The 23687-nt window shown below is 44.6% G+C and overlaps 1 protein-coding gene across 5 annotated transcripts in view; it reads left to right on the plus strand.

The window, feature by feature from the left end:
• ZHX2 (zinc fingers and homeoboxes 2) overlaps positions 1-23687 on the plus strand; it is a 281264-nt gene that overhangs the window by 171289 nt on the left and 86288 nt on the right. For all 5 annotated transcript variants that reach the window (XR_004026241.1, XM_030795410.1, XM_030795408.1 and 2 more), the window contains one exon: positions 1658-4390. Coding sequence is in view for 4 of the 5 variants with exons in the window: in XM_030795410.1 (XP_030651270.1) it covers positions 1873-4386 (2514 nt within the window). In the remaining variant the exon portion in view is untranslated. The remainder of the gene's footprint in view (positions 1-1657; positions 4391-23687) is intronic.

Consider the following 23687-nt stretch of genomic DNA (forward strand, 5'->3'; position numbering starts at 1 on the left):
TCATGCCCATGATCCCAGCACTTTGGGAGACAGAAGCACGTGGATAACTTGAGCCCAGGTGTTGGAGACCAGCCTGGACAACATGGCAAAACCCCTGGACAACATGGCAAAACACTGTCTCTACTAAAAATAAAAATTAAATGATTAGCTGGGCATGGTGGTGTGTGCCTATAGTTCCAGCTGCTCAGGAGGCTGAGGCAGGAGGATTGCTTGAGCCTAGGAGATGGAGGATTGTTTGAGCCCAGGAGATAGAGGCTGCAGTGAGCTAGAATTGTGCCACTGCACTCTAGCCTGGGTGACAGAGCCAGACCCTGTCTCAGAAACAAACAAAAATCCAAAAAACTGTTTTTCCCTATCTAATCAGCAAGGCTTTTTAACAGTAGTATTTTACGTAGGCTGGATTGTGAGTCAAGCCCTCTCATACACTACCAAAGAAAAGGCCAATTGAGGCCAAAACTCTGCCATACATATGGGTCAAGAGAACCACTTCTAGGCATCCATCCAATGGTAGTTATCAAAAGTAAGGATTAAGGGTATTCACTGCAGTTTTGTTGATAAGAGCCAAAAACTGGAAATAAATGTCCAACAAAGGTTCAATTGCTATAAAAAAATAATGAGTTTATGTCCTTTGTAGGGACATGGATGAAGCTAGAAGCCATCATTCTCAGCAAACTAACACAGGAACAGAAAACCAAACACCACATGTTCTCACTCATAAGTGGGAGTTGAACAGTGAAAACACATGGACACAGGGAGGGGAATGTCACACACCGGGGCCTGTTGGGGGATGGGGGACAAGGAGAGGGAGAGCATTCGGAAAAATACCTAATGAATGCAGGGCTTAAAACCTAGATGACGGGTTGATGGGTGCAGCAAACCACCATGGCACATACATACCTATGTAACAAACCTGCACATTCTGCACATGTATCCCAGAACTTAAAATAAAATTTTAAAAAAGAAGTCCAATGGCTGAACATATCATGTGTAGTCTATCCCTACAATGTAATAACATGCATTATAGGGATATACCACACATGATGATTTCATCACATGATGAAATAATGATTTTTAAAATCATTATTTTGCTCACTATGGAAATGGGAAACTGTTTAAGTGAGATGAACTATAAAACTGCAATATTGGGGGGGGTGATTGCTTTTTTTTTTCTTTTATACTTTTCTGCATTTTCTCGATTTTCTGTCTTGATTTTGCTTTTATGATAAGCAAAATGTTCATTATCTGTTTTCTAGCACCTGAATAAATTTCACTTGCTAGCCCTGGGGACACATCTGGCTTCCGAGGTACCATACCTAAAAGTGGCTTGCAAGCACACCATCCGCGACATTCCCTCTCACTGCTTCAGAGGATTTTAGTACCTGTCTACGTTTCCTGTATTCCTGTGTCTCTAAACATGAAATGGTGACCCTCATCCATGTTTGCTTGGTTTGGGCCTGTTTTCACCTCCTTCCAAAAAAAAGGAAGAGAAGAAGAATGTGATTTTTTTGTGTTTATAAGCACTTTCACGCCATCTGTGCATACATAGGTGTTCGATTTGGGTGCCTGTTGGGATGGGTCATGGGAAAGCTCATAAAGAAGTGCCAGTTTCTTTTGCATTGTGAAGAGACACTGACCCTGTCTTTGTTCTTGTCCACAGATATGATGCTTCCTGGTGTGTTTAGCGGTTGGTGCCATTGCAATTTTCTGTGCTGAATTCATTCCGAAAACTCAAACAGTAGACTTCAGCACATAAGGAAAGCCAAAGCCATTTGAGGGGGAATAAAGCCAAAAGCCTTTCACCTTATTCGTTCCAAGAATCTCACTGCCTCCTCCTTACCCCCCTGCAAAAATAAGCCATTGCACACAGGCAGCATGGCTAGCAAACGAAAATCTACAACTCCATGCATGGTTCGGACATCACAAGTAGTAGAACAAGATGTGCCCGAGGAGGTAGACAGGGCCAAAGAGAAAGGAATCGGCACACCACAGCCTGACGTGGCCAAGGACAGTTGGGCAGCAGAACTTGAAAACTCTTCCAAAGAAAATGAAGTGATAGAGGTGAAATCTACGGGGGAAAGCCAGTCCAAAAAACTCCAAGGTGGTTATGAGTGCAAATACTGCCCCTACTCCACGCAAAACCTGAACGAGTTCACGGAGCACGTTGACATGCAGCATCCCAACGTGATTCTCAACCCCCTCTACGTGTGTGCAGAATGTAACTTCACAACCAAAAAGTACGACTCCCTGTCCGACCACAACTCCAAGTTCCATCCCGGGGAGGCCAACTTCAAGCTGAAGTTAATTAAACGCAATAATCAAACTGTCTTGGAACAGTCCATCGAAGCCACCAACCATGTCGTGTCCATCACCACCAGTGGCCCTGGAACTGGTGACAGTGATTCTGGGATCTCGGTGAGTAAAACCCCCATCATGAAGCCCGGAAAACCAAAAACAGATGCCAAGAAGGTGCCCAAGAAGCCCGAAGAGATCACCCCCGAGAACCACGTGGAAGGGACCGCCCGCCTGGTGACAGACACAGCTGAGATCCTCTCAAGACTCGGCAGTGTGGAGCTCCTCCAAGACACATTAGGACACGTCATGCCTTCTGTACAGCTGCCACCAAATATCAACCTTGTGCCCAAGGTCCCCGTTCCACTAAATACTACCAAATACAACTCTGCCCTGGATACAAATGCCACGATGATCAACTCTTTCAACAAGTTTCCTTACCCGACCCAGGCTGAGTTGTCCTGGCTGACAGCTGCCTCCAAACACCCAGAGGAGCACATCAGAATCTGGTTTGCCACCCAGCGCTTAAAGCACGGCATCAGCTGGTCCCCAGAAGAGGTGGAGGAGGCCCGGAAGAAGATGTTCAATGGCACCATCCAGTCAGTACCCCCAACCATCACTGTGCTGCCCGCCCAGTTGGCCCCCACAAAGGTGACGCAGCCTATCCTCCAGACGGCTCTACCGTGCCAGATCCTCGGCCAGACTAGCCTGGTGCTGACTCAGGTGACCAGCGGGTCAACAACCGTCTCTTGCTCCCCCATCACGCTTGCTGTGGCAGGAGTCACCAACCATGGCCAGAAGAGACCGTTGGTGACTCCCCAAGCTGCCCCCGAACCCAAGCGTCCACACATCGCTCAGGTGCCAGAGCCCCCACCCAAGGTGGCCAACCCCCCACTCACGCCAGCCAGTGACCGCAAGAAGACAAAGGAGCAGATAGCACATCTCAAGGCCAGCTTTCTCCAGAGCCAGTTCCCTGACGATGCTGAGGTTTACCGGCTCATCGAGGTGACTGGCCTTGCCAGGAGCGAGATCAAGAAGTGGTTCAGTGACCACCGATATCGGTGTCAAAGGGGCATCGTCCACATCACCAGCGAATCCCTTGCCAAAGACCAGTTGGCCATCGCGGCCTCCCGACACGGTCGCACGTACCACGCGTACCCAGATTTTGCCCCCCAGAAGTTCAAAGAGAAAACACAGGGTCAGGTTAAAATCTTGGAAGACAGCTTTTTAAAAAGTTCTTTTCCTACCCAAGCAGAACTGGATCGGCTAAGGGTGGAGACCAAGCTGAGCAGGAGAGAGATCGACTCCTGGTTCTCGGAGAGGCGGAAGCTTCGAGACAGCATGGAACAAGCTGTCTTGGATTCCATGGGGTCTGGCAAAAAAGGCCAAGATGTGGGAGCCCCCAATGGTGCTCTGTCTCGACTCAACCAGCTCTCCGGTGCCCAGTTAACCAGTTCTCTGCCCAGCCCTTCGCCAGCAATTGCAAAAAGTCAAGAACAGGTTCATCTCCTGAGGAGCACGTTTGCAAGAACCCAGTGGCCTACTCCCCAGGAGTATGACCAGTTAGCGGCCAAGACTGGCCTGGTCCGAACTGAGATTGTGCGTTGGTTCAAGGAGAACAGATGCTTGCTGAAAACGGGAACCGTGAAGTGGATGGAGCAGTACCAGCACCAGCCCATGGCAGATGATCACGGCTACGATGCCGTAGCAAGGAAAGCAACAAAATCCATGGCCGAGAGCCCAAAGAACGGGGGTGATGTGGTTCCACAATATTACAAGGACCCCAAAAAGCTCTGCGAAGAGGACTTGGAGAAGTTGGTGCCCAGGGTAAAAGTAAGCAGCGAGCCAGCAAAAGACTGTTTGCCAGCAAAGCCCTCAGAGGCCACCTCAGACCGGTCAGAGGGCAGCAGCCGGGACGGCCAGGGCAGCGACGAGAACGAGGAGTCTAGCGTTGTGGATTACGTGGAGGTGACAGTCGGGGAGGAGGATGCCATCTCAGACAGATCAGATAGCTGGAGTCAGGCTGCGGCAGAAGGTGTGGCAGAACTGGCCGAATCGGACTCCGACTGCGTCCCTGCAGAGGCTGGCCAGGCCTAGACAGGTAATTCCACCTGCTCACCCGGGCAGCAGGGGAGAACGCAGCTTGCTTTCTTTTCGTTGCCAGGGTTAATATAGATTGTAGGGTACAGAGATGTTGACATAGACGGTGGCTTCTTTTTCTTGTAATTAACAAATAAGAATGATGTATATTGATCACGTACAACATGATGTTTTGAAATATGTTTACCTCGTGGGATGGCTCAGTCAAGCTGATTCCCATGTGCATTACCTCACATACTTATTCTTGTAGTGGAAGGGTCTGGTTTTGATTTTGGTGTTTTGTTTTGTTTTTAGTGACAGAGTCTTGCTCTGCCACCCAGGCTGCAGTGCAGTGGCTCAATCATAGGTCATTGCAGCCTCAAATTCCTGGGCCCAAGCGATCCTCCCCCCTCAGCTTTTCAAGTACCTGGGACTTCAGGCACCTGCCAGCACACCCAACTAATATTTTAATATTTTGGTAGAGACAGGGTCTCACTTTGTTGCCCAGGCTGGTCTCAAACTCCTGGACTCAAGGAATTCCTTTGCCTCTGCCTCCCAAAGTGCTGGGATTACAGGCATGAGCCACTGAGCCCGGCTGATGAGTTATTTGTAAAGGTTCTTTGAAAAAGGAAGAAAAATGGGGGCTGATGGAACCTATGTCCTCATTTGTAAGGCTGTGCCCAGGGGGCAGCACCAATGGCTGTGGCCCGTTTGGGCACCAGCCTTCAGCCCTGTCCATTCTGAAGGTTAGTTTTGACTGTTAGAAAACACATCCTCCCTCTGTGTGTTTTGTGTTTGTTGCTGTAAAAACACCAAACATGAAGAGGTTGTTTCTTTTTCTTTTTTTTTCCCCCTTTTCTTTTTGGATTTTTTAAGAATACATATCCAAGTTTACTGAATCAAAGACCTGAGGTTATTTCTTCTAATCTGAAAAGGCTTTGAAAGTGCTTGATATTTGCCTTGTCAGGGCTAAAGGAAGGTGCCACTGTGCTTGGGTCCCCATAACCCCTTCAAATCTGGAAGAGCTGGGTGTAAATTAGGCCTGTAGAGTCACACAAGCTGGGGGGAAGGGCAGTTTCCATGGTTACTAATGGCCGTGTCATCCCCATAATGGGACATGCCACTGAAGCCCTTGGTATTCTGCTTCCTAAGAGGTCAGTGCAAATCGAGGCCTGAAGCACAGCAGCTTGGTGGTGAGTTGAGAAATGGGGGCAGTGGCAGGGGGAGGGCTGCAGTAGGGAAAGGAAATATTACAAGGAGGAAGACGCACGATTTGCCCAGGTAGGCTTCTCCAGAGGTCACTTAAAAGACCATGGAATGGGCCTCCCAAGTTATCTTTACAAAGGATAAAATAAAGGTAAGAACCTCCAGAATGATTGATAAGGTCCCAAAGGCAGCCCTAGAAATTACCACACCTCTGTCTTAATGAACTTGGACAACTTTGGCTGACCACGTCGCTCTTTAACTCATTGATTCAGTAATAAAATGAGGAAGCTGACAAATATATGAAATTCTCTAGAAACCTTGTTTTAACCAGTTCCATCCGCTATTAAAAGAGCACTTTAACGAGCAGCCAATCCCAGAATGCCATCATGCTCCATTCTCTTTTCTCCTCCCACTTGCAGGAGGAAATGCCTGTATGTCAAGGGTGTGGGCACAACCCAAAGGGGAGGGCACGAGTGAAAGGAGGGGGATAGAAGTGCACTGAGGTCACAATGACAGCAACCTCCCACCTCTACCCGGCCACCTCTGGCCATTTTCCCACCTTAGAAGAACCTACCAGTCTAGCCGATACCTCCCTCATTAAAATGAGGGAGTGATTTTTATTTTTTTTTTTTTTTTTTTTTTTGAGACAGAGTCTCACTCTGTTGCCCAGGCTGGAATGCAATGGCACAATCTCAACTCACTGCAACCTCCACCTCCTGGGTTCAAGCGATTCTCCTGCGTCAGCCTCCCGTGTAGCTGGGATTACAGGCATGCGCCACCCCACCCGGCTAATTTTCATATTTTTAGTAGAGACAGGGTTTTGCCATGTTGGCCAGGCTGATCTCAAACTCCTGAGCTCAGATGATCCACCCACCTTGGCCTCCCAAAGTGCTGGGATTACAGGCGTGAGCCTCCACGCCAGACCTCCCATCTTCTATCCTTGATCTTTTCCCATCCATGACACCTGCCTACGTGGTTGCTTTTTCCTCCCTCCCCAGAGAGGACAATAGGGTTCAGTTCCATTCAACAGTATCTTCTGAGCGCCTACTGTATGCCTGCTGCTACTCCACACGCTAGAAACAGTGCCATGAGGGAGACAAACAACACAGTGCCCATTCACTGTGGAGCTCAGGCAGGCCAAGGAGAGAGGAAATCACACTTTCCTTTACTCATCAGTGTGATATGTGTTACGAGGGGGAAGGGCACGGCTCTGTGTGGGGGCTCAGAGGAGGAACACCCAGGTGGGAGGTTAGGGAGCTTCTTGGAGGAAGGGACATCCGACTCATGGGATGAGAAGGAGTTAGCCAAGTGCACAGACAAGGAAAAGAAGGGTCCACATGGAAGAAGCAGCACAGGCCAAGGTCCAGAGATAAGAAAAGGAATGCCACCGGTGAGAAACCAAAAGAGGTTGGGCATAGCCAAAAGGTAGAGTTTGGGTTTGGTAAAGGATAAGAGGAGGCAAACTGAAAGCAAACTCAATGGTTTTCCATAACAGACAAAAGCTATTCTGAACAAGTTATGTTTGCTGAATTTGAATAGAAAGATGCTCAGTGTCTCTGTATCCCAAGGTAAGCTCAGATGGCACTTCCAGGGCCCCATGGCTGAGTGGGAGGTTGTCTAGGGGCGGCAGTTCTCCAGAGGCCCCTGAGGCCCCCGTCCCCATCTCTTCTCTCCCAAACTATACCACCACCTCCAGTTGAAAATGCACATGGGGGTGGGATGTTACCCTGCCTGATGCCCCAGTGGCCCAAAGAAGACAGTAATGAGGGAGGGAATGTTAAAACCTTGCAGAAAACCTTTAGGGAGGAAAGATGGAATGATGAACGAAGGTCACCTGAATAGCAGAGGTCGAGGTAGGTGCTCTGACCATACATGGCCTTACTTAATTCTCCTAGGGAGGTAGCTTCTCTATATCTTTATAAACCCAGAAACAGACTCAGAAACCAAAGAACTTACCAACACATGAGCCAACACATGAGCTTGTCTCCAGAGTCCTCACTCTTCCTCCTGCCATCTTTACCCCATTATTTCTGACAGAAATTCCCCATTTCTAGTTGATACCCCCCTTCTCAGGACAGGGACTAGCTGTGTTCGCAAAAAAGAAAAAAAACCATGCAGGAACCCCACTTTATGTTTAATTATGGTAAATGCCCCAACTGTGAGCTAGAAAACATCCCTAAACAGGATGCTAAGATCTGTTCCTCATGTGGCAACATCAGATATCCCTGATGGCTCCCTGATACTTTGGAGGTCCATTGTTTTGTTTTGTTTTGAGATGGAGACTTCCTCTATGGCCCAGGCTGGAGTGCAGTGGTGCCATCTCGACTCACCCCAACCTCCGCCTCCCAGGTTCAAGCGATTCTCCTGCCTCAGCCTTCCAAGTAGCTTTAACTACAGGCACGCGCCACCATACCTGGCTAATTTTTGTATTTTTTTTAGTAGAGATGGGGTTTCACCGTGTTGGCCATGCTGGTCTCAAACTCCTGACCTCAGGTGATGCATCCGCCTCAGCCTCCCAAAGTGCTGGGATGACAGACATGAGCCACCGCGCCCCACCATTGGAGTTCCATTGTATTGAGAAAGGGGCTGCCATCTGCACTAGGGGTGGCATTGAAGGTTCTCCCACATCCTGGACAGAGGCACTCCTTAAAGGAATCTTTCAATTTAAAGGGAAAAAAAAATCTCTCCAAATTGCTTCACAGTTTTCATGAACCAAACACGTGAGTCTCTTGAATTCATAAATATTCAGTGATGTCCCTATTTAAATACTTATTTATTTAGGAACCTGCAGTTCAGTTCAGTTATGACACATAATAATCCTGAAATAATTCATGGTTTCGACTTTATAAAAGGTGTTATGTGATGCACAAGAGGGTGAAGGGGGAGGAACTTGAGCAAGCAGCTGAGAGCTGGCTCTAGGACTAGATTTCCTCTGTAGGCGTTAAGCATCTCCTGCAACCAAATCTCTCTAAGCTCTGCAAGGCTTAGGACAGCATTTGACTCAGTCCAGGCTCACCTCGGCCCTGAGGTTAGACACAAAGATAAGGAATACTTCCCAGCCTTTGAATTGTGTTGTCTTGATTCAGTCCCTGTGTCTGAACAATGTTTGAGCCATTCCATTGAGGGACCTGTCCTAGGAAAAGGCTGAAAATTAGATTTTGTTTTCGGAAAAATGAGTCAACGTACTTGAGCAAGACATTGTCAGACATCAGCCTTGATGTTTGGTCAAATGGAATATGCCGTTACTATTGCTAGTGAGGGTTCCCATTGATTGACACCCATTGTGTGCTCAGCTGCCTTCTAAGCACGTCTACTAAGTCATTTCAACTTCATGCCCACCCTGTGAGGTAGGTACAGCCTTGTCCCCATTTTACAGAGGGCAAAACTGAGGGCCAGAGAAAATGAGTGACTTGCCCTGTGTTCCTCAGCCAACAGCTGGAAGACCTTGGAGGGCACCTCTCAACTGTCAGGCCAGTGCCTGACCCCAGCCACTATGGCCCTGCCCTCTCCAACAGTGGCACCACCAGCATAGGCCAGAACAAACAGAGTGTGGTCATTTCTTGATTTTGTGTGGGAGTGGAAACTAATCCACAATGTATTCATTCAACAAGAACTTTAGAGAGCCCTCTTTGTGCCAGGCACTGTGCTAGTCTGTATGGATTTGCCAGAATGACCAAGACACAGCCCCTACCTAATCTCAGTTAATAAAGGTGAGAAATGGACATAGAACCACCTGTTTCATGAGAGCAGTGCACACAGAAACCGGAGGAGCTAGGAGAGGGAGAAGTGGCTTTTCCAACATGTTGTCTGATTCAGAACCTTCCCACCAACCTACATGTGCAAGCCGCCTTCCCATTTATTTTAAACAAAGAATTCTGAGGCTGAGGAACCTGCCAGAGTTCACTCAGCCAGTGTCTAAAATTGACTCCAAAGCTCCAGCCACCACCTTCGCTGCCTCCTGATTTCTGTCAACAGTTTCCAACTCCTGATGATTAGGGATGACTTTGGAGAAGAGGAAAAAATTGTGAAATGTCAGAAAGGTGTTTTCCATGATTTGGCTTGGTTAAAATTTTTAAGGCTGCTAAGCGTTGCATTCTGGTTACAATTTAAGATCCAGAAGAGGTATGCCCTCACACTCTGTTCAGATTAGCTGTCCAAATGCAGATATTTGAATGAATGAATGAATGAACAAATTAATTAATTAATTAATGAGTGAATGAATGAAAATATTGTTGTCATCTGTTTCCCTTTCTCCTGTACCAGACCCTTACCGGCAGGGACCATATCCCATTAATCTCTGAATCCCTAGTTTAGATTCAGAGCAGATGCTGAATAACGGTTTATTGAACGAACCAGAGAATTTTAAAAGACAGTTGGGATCTGGTATTTCAATCCTTTTGCTTGCCCTCATTTTTTCCCATCACTCATTAGCTCCAATGGTTGACAGCAGCAAGAGGAGAGGGATTGGATACAGTTTGCTTCCCGTGTGTGAGAAACTCAAGGGAAATGCCTGTTGGAGAATCTGTCACCAGATATTTACTGGTGATGCTTCTCAGGGACTGCCCATTAGTGTGGCTTCCCTCATGCCTAACAGGGAGTTAACTGATACCACTTCCATTTACTTAATTCTGGAGCTTCTCACTCTAGGAATTCTTACTGTGCTTTGGGCGACTTGTGGAGGCTTAGCCACCATGAAATCCAGCCCCCTCATTTTCAGAGGAAGCATGTAGGCCCCAAGGAGATGAAGTCACCAGCCCAGAGACATTCCTAATAAGTGACTTGGTTCATTCATCCATCAAGTATTTGTGGAATGTCTGCAGTGTGCGGGGCTCTGGAAGGCAGTGTGCCCAGCATGTCCCTGCCCTCATGGAGCCCTTGGTCTAATGGGAAATGAAGTTTTAACCAATCTTTAATCAAACAAAAACGGAAGTTGCTACACTGACATGTTCTTTGATGCCGTTAAGAGTATAGAATATGGGAATTTGAGGATTTAAATAGCGGTTTAAGGTTTAGGGGACACTTCCTAAAGAGGTAACGGGGCCAGGCACAGTGGCTCATGCCTGTAATCCCAGCACTTTGGGAGGCCGAGTCAGGCAGATCACCTGAGGTCAGGAATTCGGACAAACCTGGCCAACATGGTGAAACCCTGTCTCTACTACAAATACAAAAATTAGCTGGTTATAGTGGTGCATGCCTATAGTCCCTGCCACTTGTGGGGCTGAGGCAGGAGAATCACTTGAACCCAGGAGATGGAGGTTACAGTGAGCCGAAATCGCACAGCAGCACTCCAGCTTGGGCCACAGAGCAAGACTGCATCTCAAAAAAAATAATAAATAAGTAAATAATGAGAAGAAATAATGGATGGACTGAAAACCAAAGGGTTAGACCAACATGCAGGAGCATGCTGGGCAGAGAGGAGGGGAAGAACATTCCAGACAGAAGAAACAACATACTCAAGGGGAACTGAAAGGTGGCCATGGTGGGCATGACTTGCCTGGGTTCACACTTCACAGAAGTGCAGAGGTTAAAAGCCAGAGTGTTAGGTGGACTCACATATAATCAAAATTTCCCTTGAAACTCCTCTGTCTCACCAGTAAAGGGGAAGACGTGGTTCATTGTGTATAACCCTAGAGAAAGTTTGATGTCCTCTGAGCTACTCAAGGAAGGAGCAAAAGGAAAACCAACTTGCAAATGTCCTGGGCATTCAGACCCATCTGCCCTAGTGGAAAATGGAGGCTGGATGGTGGAAAATTCTAGAGCACCCACATGCCTATACATTTTACTTTATTCTTTCTATAACCTTAATACTTACTGTATTAGTCAGCTAAGGCTGCCAGAACAGAATGCCACAGACTGGGTCACTTAAACAACAGAAATTTATTTTCTCACAGTTCTGGAGGCTAGATGTTCAAGCTCAGGACACCAGCAGGGTTGGTTTCTGGTGAGGCCTCTCTTCATAGCTTGCCAACACCCACCTTCTCACTGTGTCCTCACATAGTCTTTGCTCTGTGTGTTCACATGGCTGGTGTCTCTTCTTTTTCTTGTAAGGACACCAGTCCTAAGAGATTAGGACTTAATTACCCCACCTTTAATTACCTCCTTAAAGGCACTATGTCCAAATACAGTCACCTTAGAGATTACGGCTTCAACATATGAATTTAGGGGGGATATAATTCTGTTCATAATGCTTACAAACAGTTGTCTGTATTTGTCAGGATTAAGTGAGATAATATAAATGAAAGCCCCTTGTATTAGGCTGTTTTCATACTGCTATAAAGAACTGCCCAAGACTAGGTAATTTATAAAGGAAAGAGGTTTAATTGACTCACAGTTCAGCATGGCTGGGGAGGCCTCAGGAAACTTATGATCATGGCAGAAGGCGAAGGGGAAGCAAGGCACCTTCTTCACAAGGTGGCAGGAAGGAGAAGTGCTGAGGGAAGAGGGAAGAGCCCCTTATAAAACCATCAGATCTCAGGAGAACTCACTCACTATCAGGAGAACAGCTTGGGGGAAACCACCCCAATGATTCAATTACCTCCACCTGGTCTCTCCCTTGACACGTGGGGATTATGGGGATTACCATTTAAGATGAGATTTGGGTGGGGACACAAAGCCTAACAATATCACCCCTAGAACAGGGTTCTAGCATTAGTACCAATAGATACTGCATCTGAACTTGCTTACTGCTCTCTATATGGAGAAGAACTTGGCCCCCTGCTTCTTGCCTTTCCAAGTTGACCTTTTCTGTTGGGGCCCCACATGTTCATGCCAGTGGGTGTTAATTGCATCTCAGGAGGGGTTGGGCTGGGGGGGTCTGGGGCGGTGACACAGAGTAGCACTGCTGAGCACTCACTGTTCCAGGCCTGCTCAGGCACTGTGCATGTGCTGACTCATCTCATTCTTACAGTCACACTCCAAACTATTTTAATAGTTTTGGGGGAACGTGTGGTGTTAGGTTACATGGATAAGTTCTTTAGGTGTGATTTCTGAGCTTTTGGTGCACCTATCACCTGGGCAGTGTACACTGCACCCAATGCGTACTCTTTTATCCCTCACCCCGCTCTCGTCCTTCCCCTGAAGTCCCCAGAGTCTATTATGTCATTCTTATGCCTTTGCTTCCTCATAGCTTAGCTCCCACTTGTGAGTGAGAACATATGATGTTTGGTTTTCCATTCCTGAGTGACTTCACTTAGAATAATGGTCTCCAGCTCCATCCAGGTTGCTGTGAATGCCATTATTTCATTCCTTTTTATGGCTGAGTAGTATTCCATGGTATATATATACCACATTTTCTTTATCCATTTATTGGTTGATGGGCATCTAGGCTGGTTCCATATTTTTGCAATTGTGAATTTTGCTGCTATAAGCATGCATGTGCAAGTGTCTTCTTCATATAATGACTTCTTGGTCTCTGGGTAGGTACCCAGTAGTGGGATTGCTGGATCAAATGGTAGTTCTACTTTTAGTTCTTTAAGGAGTCTCCATACTGTTTTCCATAGTGGTTTTACTAGTTTACACTTCCACTAGCATTGTAAAAGTGTTCCCTTTTTATCACGTCCATGTCAACATCTATTATTTTTTGGTTATTTAATTATGGCCATTCTTGCAGGAGTTAGGTAGTATTGCATTATGGTTTTGATTTGCATTTCCCTGATAGTTAGTGATGGTGAGCATTTTTTTCATATTTTTTGACCATTCATATATCTTCTTTTGAGAATTGTCTATTCATGTCTTTAGCCCACTTTATGTGGGATGTTTTTTCTTGGTGATTTGTTTGAGTTCCTTGTAGATTCTCGATATTAGTCCTTTGTCAGATGCGTAGTTTGTGAATGTTTTCTCCCACTCTGTGGGTTGTCTGTTTACTCTGCTGATTATTTCTTTTTCTGTGCAGAAGCTTTTTAGTTTAATTAAGTCCCATCTATTTATCTTTGTTTTTGCTGCATTTGCTTTTTGGTTCTTGGTCATGAACTCTTTGCCTAGGCCAATGTCTAGAAGAGTTTTTTCGACGTTATCTTGGAGAATTTTTATGACTTCGCATCTTAGATTTAAGTCTTTTATTCATCTTGAGTTGATTTTTGTATAAGGTGAGAGATGAGGGCCCAGTTTCATTCTTCTACATGAGGCTTGCCAATTATCCCAGCACTGTTTGTTGAATAGAGTGTCCTTTCCCCACTTTATGTTTTTGTTTGCTTTGTCAAAGATCAATTGGCTGTAAGTATCTGGCTTTATATCTAGTTTCTCTATCCTGTTCCATTGGTCTATGTGCCTGTTTTTATACCAGTACTATGCTATTTTGGTAACTATAGCCTTGTAATATAGTTTGAAGTAAGATAATGTGATGCCCCCAGATTTGTTCTTTTTGCTTAGTCTTGCTTTTGGCTATGCGGGCTCTTTTTTGGTTTCATGTGAATTTTAAGATTGTTTTTTCTAGTTCTATGAAGAATGATGATGGTATTTTGATGGGAATTGCATTGAATTTATAGATTGCTTTTGGTAGTATGGTCATTTTCACAATATTAATTCTACCCATCCATGAGCATGGGATGTGTTTCCATTTGTTTGTGTCATCTATGGTTTATTTCAGCTGTGTTTTATAGTTTTCCTTGTAGAGATCTTTCACTTCTTTTGTTAGGTATATTCCTAAGTTGGTTTTTTGTTTGTTTGTTTTTTTGCACCTGTTATAAAAATAGTTGAGTTCTTGATTTGATTCTCAGCTTGGTTGCTATTGGTATATAGTAGTGCCACTGATTTGTGTACATTGATTTTGTATTCTGAAACACTGAATTCATTTATCAGATCTAGGAGCTTTTTGGATGAGTCTTTAGGGTTTTCTAGGTATATAATCAACATAGTCAGCAAACAGCAACAGTCTGACTTCCTCAGTTTGTATGCCCTTTATTTCTTTCTCTTGTCTGATTGCTCTGGCTAGGACTTCCGGTATTGTGTTGAATAAAAGTGGTGAAAGTGGGCATCTTTGTCTTGTTGCAGTTTTCAGGGGAACTACTTTCAACTTCTCCCCATTAAGTATAATGTTGGCTGTGGGTTTATCATAGATGGCTTTTATTACCTCAAGGTATGTCCCTTCTATGCCAATTTTGCTAAGGTTTTAATCATACAGGGATGCTGGATTTTGTCAAATGCTTTTTCTGCATCTATTGAGATAGTCATATGATTTTTGTTTTCACTTTTGTTTATGTGGTGTATCACATTTGACTTGTGTATGTTAAACCAGCCCTGCATCCCTGGTATAAAACCCCCTTGATCGTGGTGGATTATCTCTTTGGTATGCTTTTGAATTCAGTTAGCTACTATTTTGTTAAGGATTTTTGCATCTATGTTCATCAGGGATAGTGGTCTGTAATTTTATTTTTCTTTTGTTACATTCTTTCCTGATTTTGGTATTAGATAATACTGGCTTCATAGAAGGATTTAGGGAGAATTCCCGCTTTATCTTTTGCAATAGTTTCAGTAAGATTGGTATCAATTCTTTTTTTGAATGTCTGATAGAATTCAGCTGTGAATCCACCTGGTCCTGGACTTTTTTTTGTTGGCAATTTTTTTATTACTCTTTTAGTCTTGCTACTTGTTATTTGTCTGTCAAGAGTTTCTGTTTCTTCCGGGTTTAATCTAGGAAGGTTGTATATTTCCAGGATTATTTATTTCCTCTAGGTTTTCTAGTTTGTGCTCATAAAGGTGTTCATAGTAGCCTTGAATATCTTTTGTATTTCTATGGTATTGGTTGTAATATCTCCTATTTTGTTTTTAATTGAGTTTATTTGGATCTTCTCTCTTCTTTTTTTTTTTTTTTTTGGTTAATCTCACAAGTGGTCTATCAATTTTTTATATTTTCAAAGAACCAGCTTTTTGTTTCATTTATCTTTTGAGTTGTTTTTTTCTTTTAATTTCATTTGGTTCTGCTCTAATCTTTGTTATTTCTTTTCTTCTGCTGGGTTTGGGTTTGGTTTGTTCTTGTTTCTCTAGTTTCTTGAGGTGTGAGTTTAGACTGTTTATTTGTGCTCTTTCAGACTTTTTGATGTAGACACTTGATGCTATGAACTTTCCTGTTGGCACTGCTTTTGCTGTATCCCAGAGGTTTTGATCAGTTGCATCACTATTATTGTTCAGTTCAAGTAATTTTTTAATTTCCATCTTGATTTCAAGGATCATTCAAGAGCGTATCATTTAACTTCCACATATTTGCATAATTTTGAATGTTTCTTTTGGAGTTAATTTCCAATTTTATTCCACTGTGGTCCAAGAGAGTACTTGATATAATTTCAATTTTCTTAAATTTATTAAGACTTGTTTTGTGGCCTATCATATGGTCTATCTTGGAGAATGTTCCATGTGCTGATGAAAATAATGTATATTCTGCAGTTGTTGAGTAGAACATTAGGAAAATATCTGTTAAGCCCATTTGTTCTAGGGTGTAGCTTGCATCTGTTGTTTCTTTGTTGGCTTTCTGTCTTGATGACCTGTCTAGTGCTGTCAGTGTGGTGTTGAAGTCCCCACTATTATTGAGTTGCTGTTGATCTCATTTCTTAGGTCTAGTAGTAATTGTTTTATAAATTTGGGAGCTCTAGTACTATGTGCACATGCATTTAGGATTGTAATATTTTTGTATTGAACTAATTCTTTTATCATTATATAATGTCCCTCTTTGTCTTTTTTAACTGTTTTTGCTTTAAAGTCTACTTTGTCTGCTATAAGAATAGCTAGTCCTGCTCACTTTTGGTTTCCATTTGCATGGAATATCTTTTTCCACTCCTTTACCTTAAGTTTATGTGAGTCCTTACATGTTAGGTGAGTCTCTTGAAGACAGCAGATACGTGGTTGGTAGATTTTTATCCATTCTGCCATTCAGTATATTTTAAACGGAGCCTTTAGGCCATTTACATTCAATGTCAGCATTGAGATGTGAGGTACTGTTCTATTCACATTCTAGTTGTTGCATGAATACCTTGTTTTTTTTTTCACTGTTACTGTTTCATAGGTCGTATGAGATTTATGCTTTAAGAAGGTTCTATTTTAGTGTATTTTGGGGTTTTGTTTTAAGGTTTAGGACTCCTTTTAGCATTTCTTGTAGCACTAGTTTGTTAGTGGTGAATTCTCTCAGCATTTGTTTGTCTGAAAAAGACTTTATATCTCCTTCATTTATGAAACTTAGTTTCACTGGATACAAAATTCTTGACTGGTAATTATTTTGTTTAAGGAGGCTAAAGATGGGATCCCAATCACTTCTGGCTTGCAGGGTTTCTGCTGAGAAATCTGCTGTGAATCTGATAGGTTTTCCTTTATAGGTTACCTGATGCTTTTGCCTCACAGGTCTTAAGATTCTTTCCTTCATCTTGACTGTAGATAACCTGATGACCATATGCCTAGGTGATGATCTTTTTGCAATCAATTTCCTGGGTGTTCTTTGAGCTTTTTGTATTTGGATATCTAGATCTCTAGCAAGACCAGGGAAGTTTTCCTTGATTATTCCCTCAAATAAATTTTCTAGACTTTAAGATTTCTCTTCTTCCTCAAAAACACCATTATTCTTATGTTTGGTCATTTCACATAATCCCAAATTTCTTGGAGGCTTTGTTCATTTTTTTTAATTAGTTTTTGTCTTTGTCAGGTTGGGTTAATTCAAAAGCCTTGTCTTCAAGCTCAAAGCTATTTCTTCTACTTGTTTGATTCTGTTGTTAAAACTTTCCAGTGTATTTTGCATTTCTCTAAATGTGTCTTTCATTTCCAGAAGTTGTGACTCTCTTTTCTTTATGATATCTATTTCTCTAGAGACTTTTCATCCATATCCTTTTTGTTGTTTCAATGTCTTTAGATTGGTTTTCACCTTTTCCTGGTGCCTCCTTGAGTAGCTTAATAATGAACCTTCTGAATTCTTTTTCTGGCAATTCAGATTTCATCTTGGTTTGAGTCCATTGCTAGAGAGTTAGTGTGATCTTATGGGAGTGTTTTAGAACCTTGTTTTATCATATTACCAGAATTACTTTTCTGGTTCCTTCTCATTTGGGTAGACTGTTTCAGTGGAAACATCTGGAACTCAAGGGCTGCTTTTCAGGTTCTTTTGTCCCATGGGGTGATCCCTTGATGTGGTGCTCTCCCCCTTTCTCTAGGGATGGGGCTTCCTGAGAGCCAGACTGCAGTGGTTATTATTACCCTTCTGGGTCTAGCCACACAGTGGGGCTACTGGGCTCCAGGCTGCTGCTGGGGAATGTCTGTAAAGAGTCCTGTGATGTGATCCATCTTCAGGTCTCCCAGTCTTGGATACCAGCACCTGCTCCAGTGGAGGTGGCATGGGAGTGAAGTGGACTCTGGGAGTCCTTGGTTGTAGTTTTGTTTAGTGCACTGGTTTTCTCAAATGCTGGTTACACCAGCAGTAAAATTGCCACGTGGATAGACTCAGGACCTCTGGTTAGCCAGGATGTTGCAGGCAGTGGCATCAGCTGTTGTTTGCTCCTTTGAAGCAAGGTTGTTCTGTTATGAGTCGCTGTAATGGCTTGAGTTGGTTGGCCTCCAGCCAGGAGGTGGTGCTTTCAGGAGAGCGCCAGCCGCAGTAGTAGAAGGGGATATAATTCTGCCCTACATTGGCCAGGATGAGTACTCGGGTTTCTTAGGTGATGGGCAGGGCCACAGAGCTTCCAAAAGATTATGTCTTTTGTCTTCAGCTACCAGGGCAGGTAGAGACAAACCATCAGGTGGGGGCAGGGTTAGGCGAGTCTGAGCTCAGACTCTCCTTGGGCAGGGCTTCACGTTAGTTTCTGTATTTAGGGCTGATGAAAAGGCAGTGCAGAAAGGTAGCTCATGCAAGTCTTTGAGGTAAAAAGTGGTGGAGCTGGAATTCAAACCCACCCCCACCCCCACACATGTAAGCACTTTGGGGAATCTGCCCAGTGAGTTTAAAATACAATTCCATTTGCTCTGATTCTATTAAATTTTCCTGGTCAATATGCACTGATAGGCCAGGAGCAGGAAAGGCATTCCTACTGCCTTTGAGCCTCCCTGCAAGCAGCTTGGGGAATATATACCTGGCCTGTGGGTCTCAGCAAGTTCCCCAGCCCTAGAGGCCCTTCAAACCACTGCAGGGAAGGAGAGCTTTGGCGGGATGTGGCCAAAACTGACTCAAGCCTGGTGTATGGACAATTTGGGATGGCACAGAGTTTTTGTCATCCACTGGGAAGTTGCTTAATCTTCCTCCAGGCCAACACATTTTCCCTTTTTCAATTTAGTTTAAAATCAGACTGTGCCCCCTACCCTCAATAAAAGAAATGAAAGTTTGAACTCAAATATTATGAAGCAGGCTGGGCACGGTGGCTCACACCTGTAATTGCAGCACTTTGGGAGGCCAACGCGGGTGGATCACCTGAGGTCATAAGTTCAAGCCCAGCCTGGCCAACATGGTGAAACCTCGACTCTACTAAAAATACAAAAATTAGCCAGATGTGGTGGTGAGCACCTGCAATTCCAGCTACTTGGGAGGCTGAGGCAGGAGAATCACTTGAACCTGGGAGGCGGAGGTTGCAGTGAGCCAAGATCACACCAGTGCACTCCAGCCTGGGTGGCGAGAGTGAGACTCCATCTCAAAAAAAAAAAAAAAAAAGAAATATTATGAAGCAGGCCAGACACAGTGGCTCATGCCTGTAATCCCAACGCTTTGGGAGGCTGAGCCAGGTGGATCACTTGAGGCCAGGAGTTTGAGACCAGCCTGGCCAACATGGTGAAATCCTACCTCTACTAAAAATACAAAAATTAGAGCCGGGTGTGGTGGCACATGCCTGTAGTTCCAGCCATTCGGGAGGCTGAGGCATGAGAATTGCTTGAGCCCAGGAGGTGGGGGTTGCAGTGAGCCAAGATCATGCCACTGCACTCCAGCCTGGGTGATAGAGCAAGACTCTGTCTCAAAAAAAAAAAAAAAGAAATATTATGGAACAGTACAGAAATAGACAGTGGAGTGATGTTGACTAGGGGATGGGGCAGGGGGATGTGGGGAATTTTCATACAATGGGTGTAAAGTTGCAGTTATACAGATGAGTAACTTCTGGAGATATGTTGTACAACATAGTGCCTGTAGTCAATAGGAAGATATTTACTTCAAAATGTGTTCAGAGGGCAGATCTCATGTTGTATCCTTACCTCCCCACCGCCCCCCCCAAAAAATAGACACAAGCAAACTTTATGTTTGTTACTGGATTGTAGTGACAGTAACATGAGTGCATGCATATGCCCAAACTCACTAAATTACATCCATTATGTGCGGTTTTCTGCAAACGAGTTATACCTCAATAAAGCTAGGGCAAAGAGAGAAAAAATGCAATCAGAAAGAAAAGACGTTACCTACGGAGAAACTGCAATTAAACAGACAGATTTGTCCATAACAAAAATAGAAGCCAGATAACAATGGAACAAAATGTTTAGCAGATAACAGGCACTCGGCAAATGAGCAATAAACCTTGCTACACCTCTCAAAAAAAATGTTATGGAGAGATAATCAATCACTCTCTCAGTGTTTGTTTTCCTTTCTCCTGGAGTGCAGTATTACTCACTCCCAAGTCCCTAGGGCCCTAGGGAAAGTTCTCCTGGGAAAATTAAAGAGAAACAGAAAGCTGTCACATGGGAAAACAATTCTAATGTTTTTGTTTCTCCAATGAGGAAAGTAACAGAGAAGCAGATTTTGCTAAAGAATTAGTACTTCTTAACGTTCCAAGTTTTCCCCAAGACAGAAAGGGAGGGTGGGAAGCAGTGGGTTCCCGTCCTGGGACGTGTTCACCGAGAAGCTGGACATCATGTGGTAGAAATGTCCCAGGGGCCGTAAGGAAATGCCTGCCCGATGGCCTTGCAGAATCCTCCAGGGCTCTGAGAGGTACTCTAGGATGAGGCACTGGCCCTTTGCTGGGTGACTGTCTCTGACCAGGTAATAGGACTCTGAGAGAAGCCCAAGGGAGTTAGCAAGAGCCACATAGCCCAAAGCACTGCAATGCTCTATAGAACAGCAATCCTGAAATGTGGACTTTGTCACCACCCTTGGGTCACAGCCACTCCTTTGACAGCACTATGCTCACTTTCCATTTTCCATTCATTGACAAATGCCTGTTGAGTATCCTGCGTGGGCCAGACTCTGCAGGGAGCGGATGGCGGGGTCAGCCTGCTTGCTTTGCACCCTGTCTGTAACCCTGCCAGCAGCCCATGGGCTCTGTGCAATGGAAGTGAGACTCTGGGAGGTTAAGTAACCAAACTCAGCACGTAGCCAGGAAGTGGCAGATCCTGGATCCCAGCTTTCTCCAACTCCACAGCTCTTTCCACCCCATCCTGCAGTCCTCTGCTGACCCAACGTTCTTTAGCCGGGTTGGGAGAAAGAACATCGGTAGCCATCTTCCCACCTTGGGCCTTGTCTCCTAGGATCTGGAAGTGTTCAGGTGGACATCCAATCAGTGGCAGCTTCCCTCCCAAAGGTGGTGGAAGTCCCCATTTGCTGGGGAAAACCCTGTTTCTTGGAAAGCACCGGCAGAGGCTGGCCGTGGGCTACTGTGCCAACCCAGGGAGTGCATGTGGCTCTGCCTGGGATCAGCAATAAGACTCGTGATCCTCACTGGGTGCCCCAACCCCCTACCTTTGAAGCCATCATGCTCTCTTCAGTTGCTACCTAGCTCTGTGCATGGAGAGGCTGTGCATGACCCGGACCCAAAATAGGTACAGGGAGGAGCAACTAAGAATCAGGAGGCTCTGAAGTTGGACTGGCCAAGGTGGAATCGGGCTCCACCACTCACTGGTTACCTAATGTTAAGCACAACATTTAATCTCTCTAAGCCTCCATTTCTTCACTATGAAGTGGGTCTACCAATCACCTGCCAGTCACTGTAAGGGGTAGATGAGATGAGCCATATTACCACTTAGCATGGGGCCTGGTGTGAGAAACTAGCTGCTCTCACTGTTGGAGGGAGAGTCATGGTCATTCTTGCTTTTGCCCATGCCACTGAGCAGGCCGTGGCCTAAGAGAAATCATTTTTCCTCCTGGGCTCTTCCTTTTTTTTTTCCTGGGTGAAATGAGTGATCTTGACAGCATCACCTCTAAGGATCCCTGCAGTGTTTACAACTTGGTGACTTTGGCTGGATCACCTTTAGGTAGTCCAGATCCTAAGGACACCCCTGGAATCTGGTTTTATCTGCAGACTTTTCTTTTATAAATTGGTTTCTTAACTCCAATATTGAATCTTACTCCTAAGAGCATCTAGGGAATGTGGGTGCGTTTAACATCCAGACATTAGGCGTGAATGGCATCATCGATGATCAGCTGATGCCTGTGGCTGAGAAGTCCACTCTCCTTGCTGTTGGCCCCTGTACAAAAAAAAAAAAACCCTTCTCAGCCAGAGAAGTGGCCAAACAGCCTTACCAGGAGGGAGGCAAAGAAAAGGCCAGTGGCTCTGAGAATCTAGAGATCTGAAAAACTTCTAGCCTGTCATGGAATACTGGCTGTGTCCTCTAGATTCCTGAGCCTTGGATCCCTTTCCCAGGATCTCTAGATTTCGGGAGGAGACAAAAGTAATGATGGAGACCTGTCCCCATTTCCTCTACCTACCACAAAGTATTGCAAACTGGATGGCTCAAAACAATAGAAGTTTATTGTTTCACAGTTCCGCAGTCCAGAAGACAAAAATCAGGGAGTCTGTGATGGTTGCTTCCTTCTGAGGGCTGTGCGGGAGTCTGTTCTGTGCCCATCTCCCAGCTTCTGCTGTCTGCCGACAGTCTTTTGCATTCCTTAGCTTGTGGGTGCGTCAGCCCAATATCTGCCTCAATCATCGCATGGCCTCCTCCCTGGGTGTGAGTCTTCACATCATCCCTCTATGCACATCTGTCTCTGTGTCCAAATTTCCCCCTTCTGTAAGGACACTAGTCATGTTGGATTAGAGTCCACCCTGATGGCCTCATTCTCACTCGATTTAACTGTATTACCTCTCTAAAAGCATTTCTAATAGGGTAACATTCTGAAGTACTGAGAATTAGGACTTCAATATATACTTTTGGGGGGACACCATTCCGCCTATAACAAGGTCCTTGGACTATTTTCTTTTTTTTTTTAATCTTTTTATTATTATACTTTAGGTTTTAGGGTACATGTGCACAATGTGCAGGTTTGTTACATATGTATCCATGTGCCACGTTGGTGTGCTGCACCCATTAACTCGTCATTTAGCATTAGGTATATCTCCTAATGCTGTCCCTCCCCCCACCCCACAACAGTCCCCGGAGTGTGATGTTCCCCTTCCTGTGTCCATGAGTTCTCATTGTTCAATTCCCACCTATGAGTGAGAACATGTGGTGTTTGGTTTTTGGTCCTTGCGATAGTTTACTGAGAATGATGTTTTCCGGTTTCATCCATGTCCCTACAAAGGACATGAACTCATCATTTTTTATGGCTGCATAGTATTCCATGGTGTATATGTGCCACATTTTCTTAATCCAGTCTATAGTTGTTGGACATTTGGGTCGGTTCCAAGTCTTTGCTATTGTGAATAGTGCCGCAATAAACATACGTGTGCATGTGTCTTTATAGCAGCATGATTTATAGTCCTTTGGGTATATACCCAGGAATGGGATGGCTGGGTCAAATGGTATTTCTAGTTCTAGATCCCTGAGGAATCACCACACTGACTTCCACAATGGTTGAACTAGTTTACAGTCCCACCAACAGTGTAAAAGTATTCCTATTTCTCCACATCCTCTCCAGCACCTGTTGTTTCCTGACTTTTGAATGATGGCCATTCTAACTGGTGTGAGATGGTATCTCACTGTGGTTTTGATTTGCATTTCTCTGATGGCCAGTGATGATGAGCATTTTTTCATGTGTTTTTTGGCTGCATAGATGTCTTCTTTTGAGAAGTGTCTGTTCATGTCCTTCGCCCACTTTTTGATGGGGTTGTTTGTTTTTTTCTTGTAAATTTGTTTGAGTTCATTGTAGATTATGGATATTAGCCCTTTGTCAGATGAGTAGGTTGCAAAAATGTTCTCCCATTCTGTAGGTTGCCTGTTCACTCTGATGGTAGTTTCTTTTGCTGTGCAGAAGCTCTTTAGTTTAATTAGATCCCATTTGTCAATTTTGGCTTTTGTTGCCA

The sequence above is a fragment of the Nomascus leucogenys genome, chromosome 16 (assembly GCF_006542625.1).
Source record: "Nomascus leucogenys isolate Asia chromosome 16, Asia_NLE_v1, whole genome shotgun sequence".
Lineage (NCBI taxonomy): Eukaryota > Metazoa > Chordata > Mammalia > Primates > Hylobatidae > Nomascus > Nomascus leucogenys.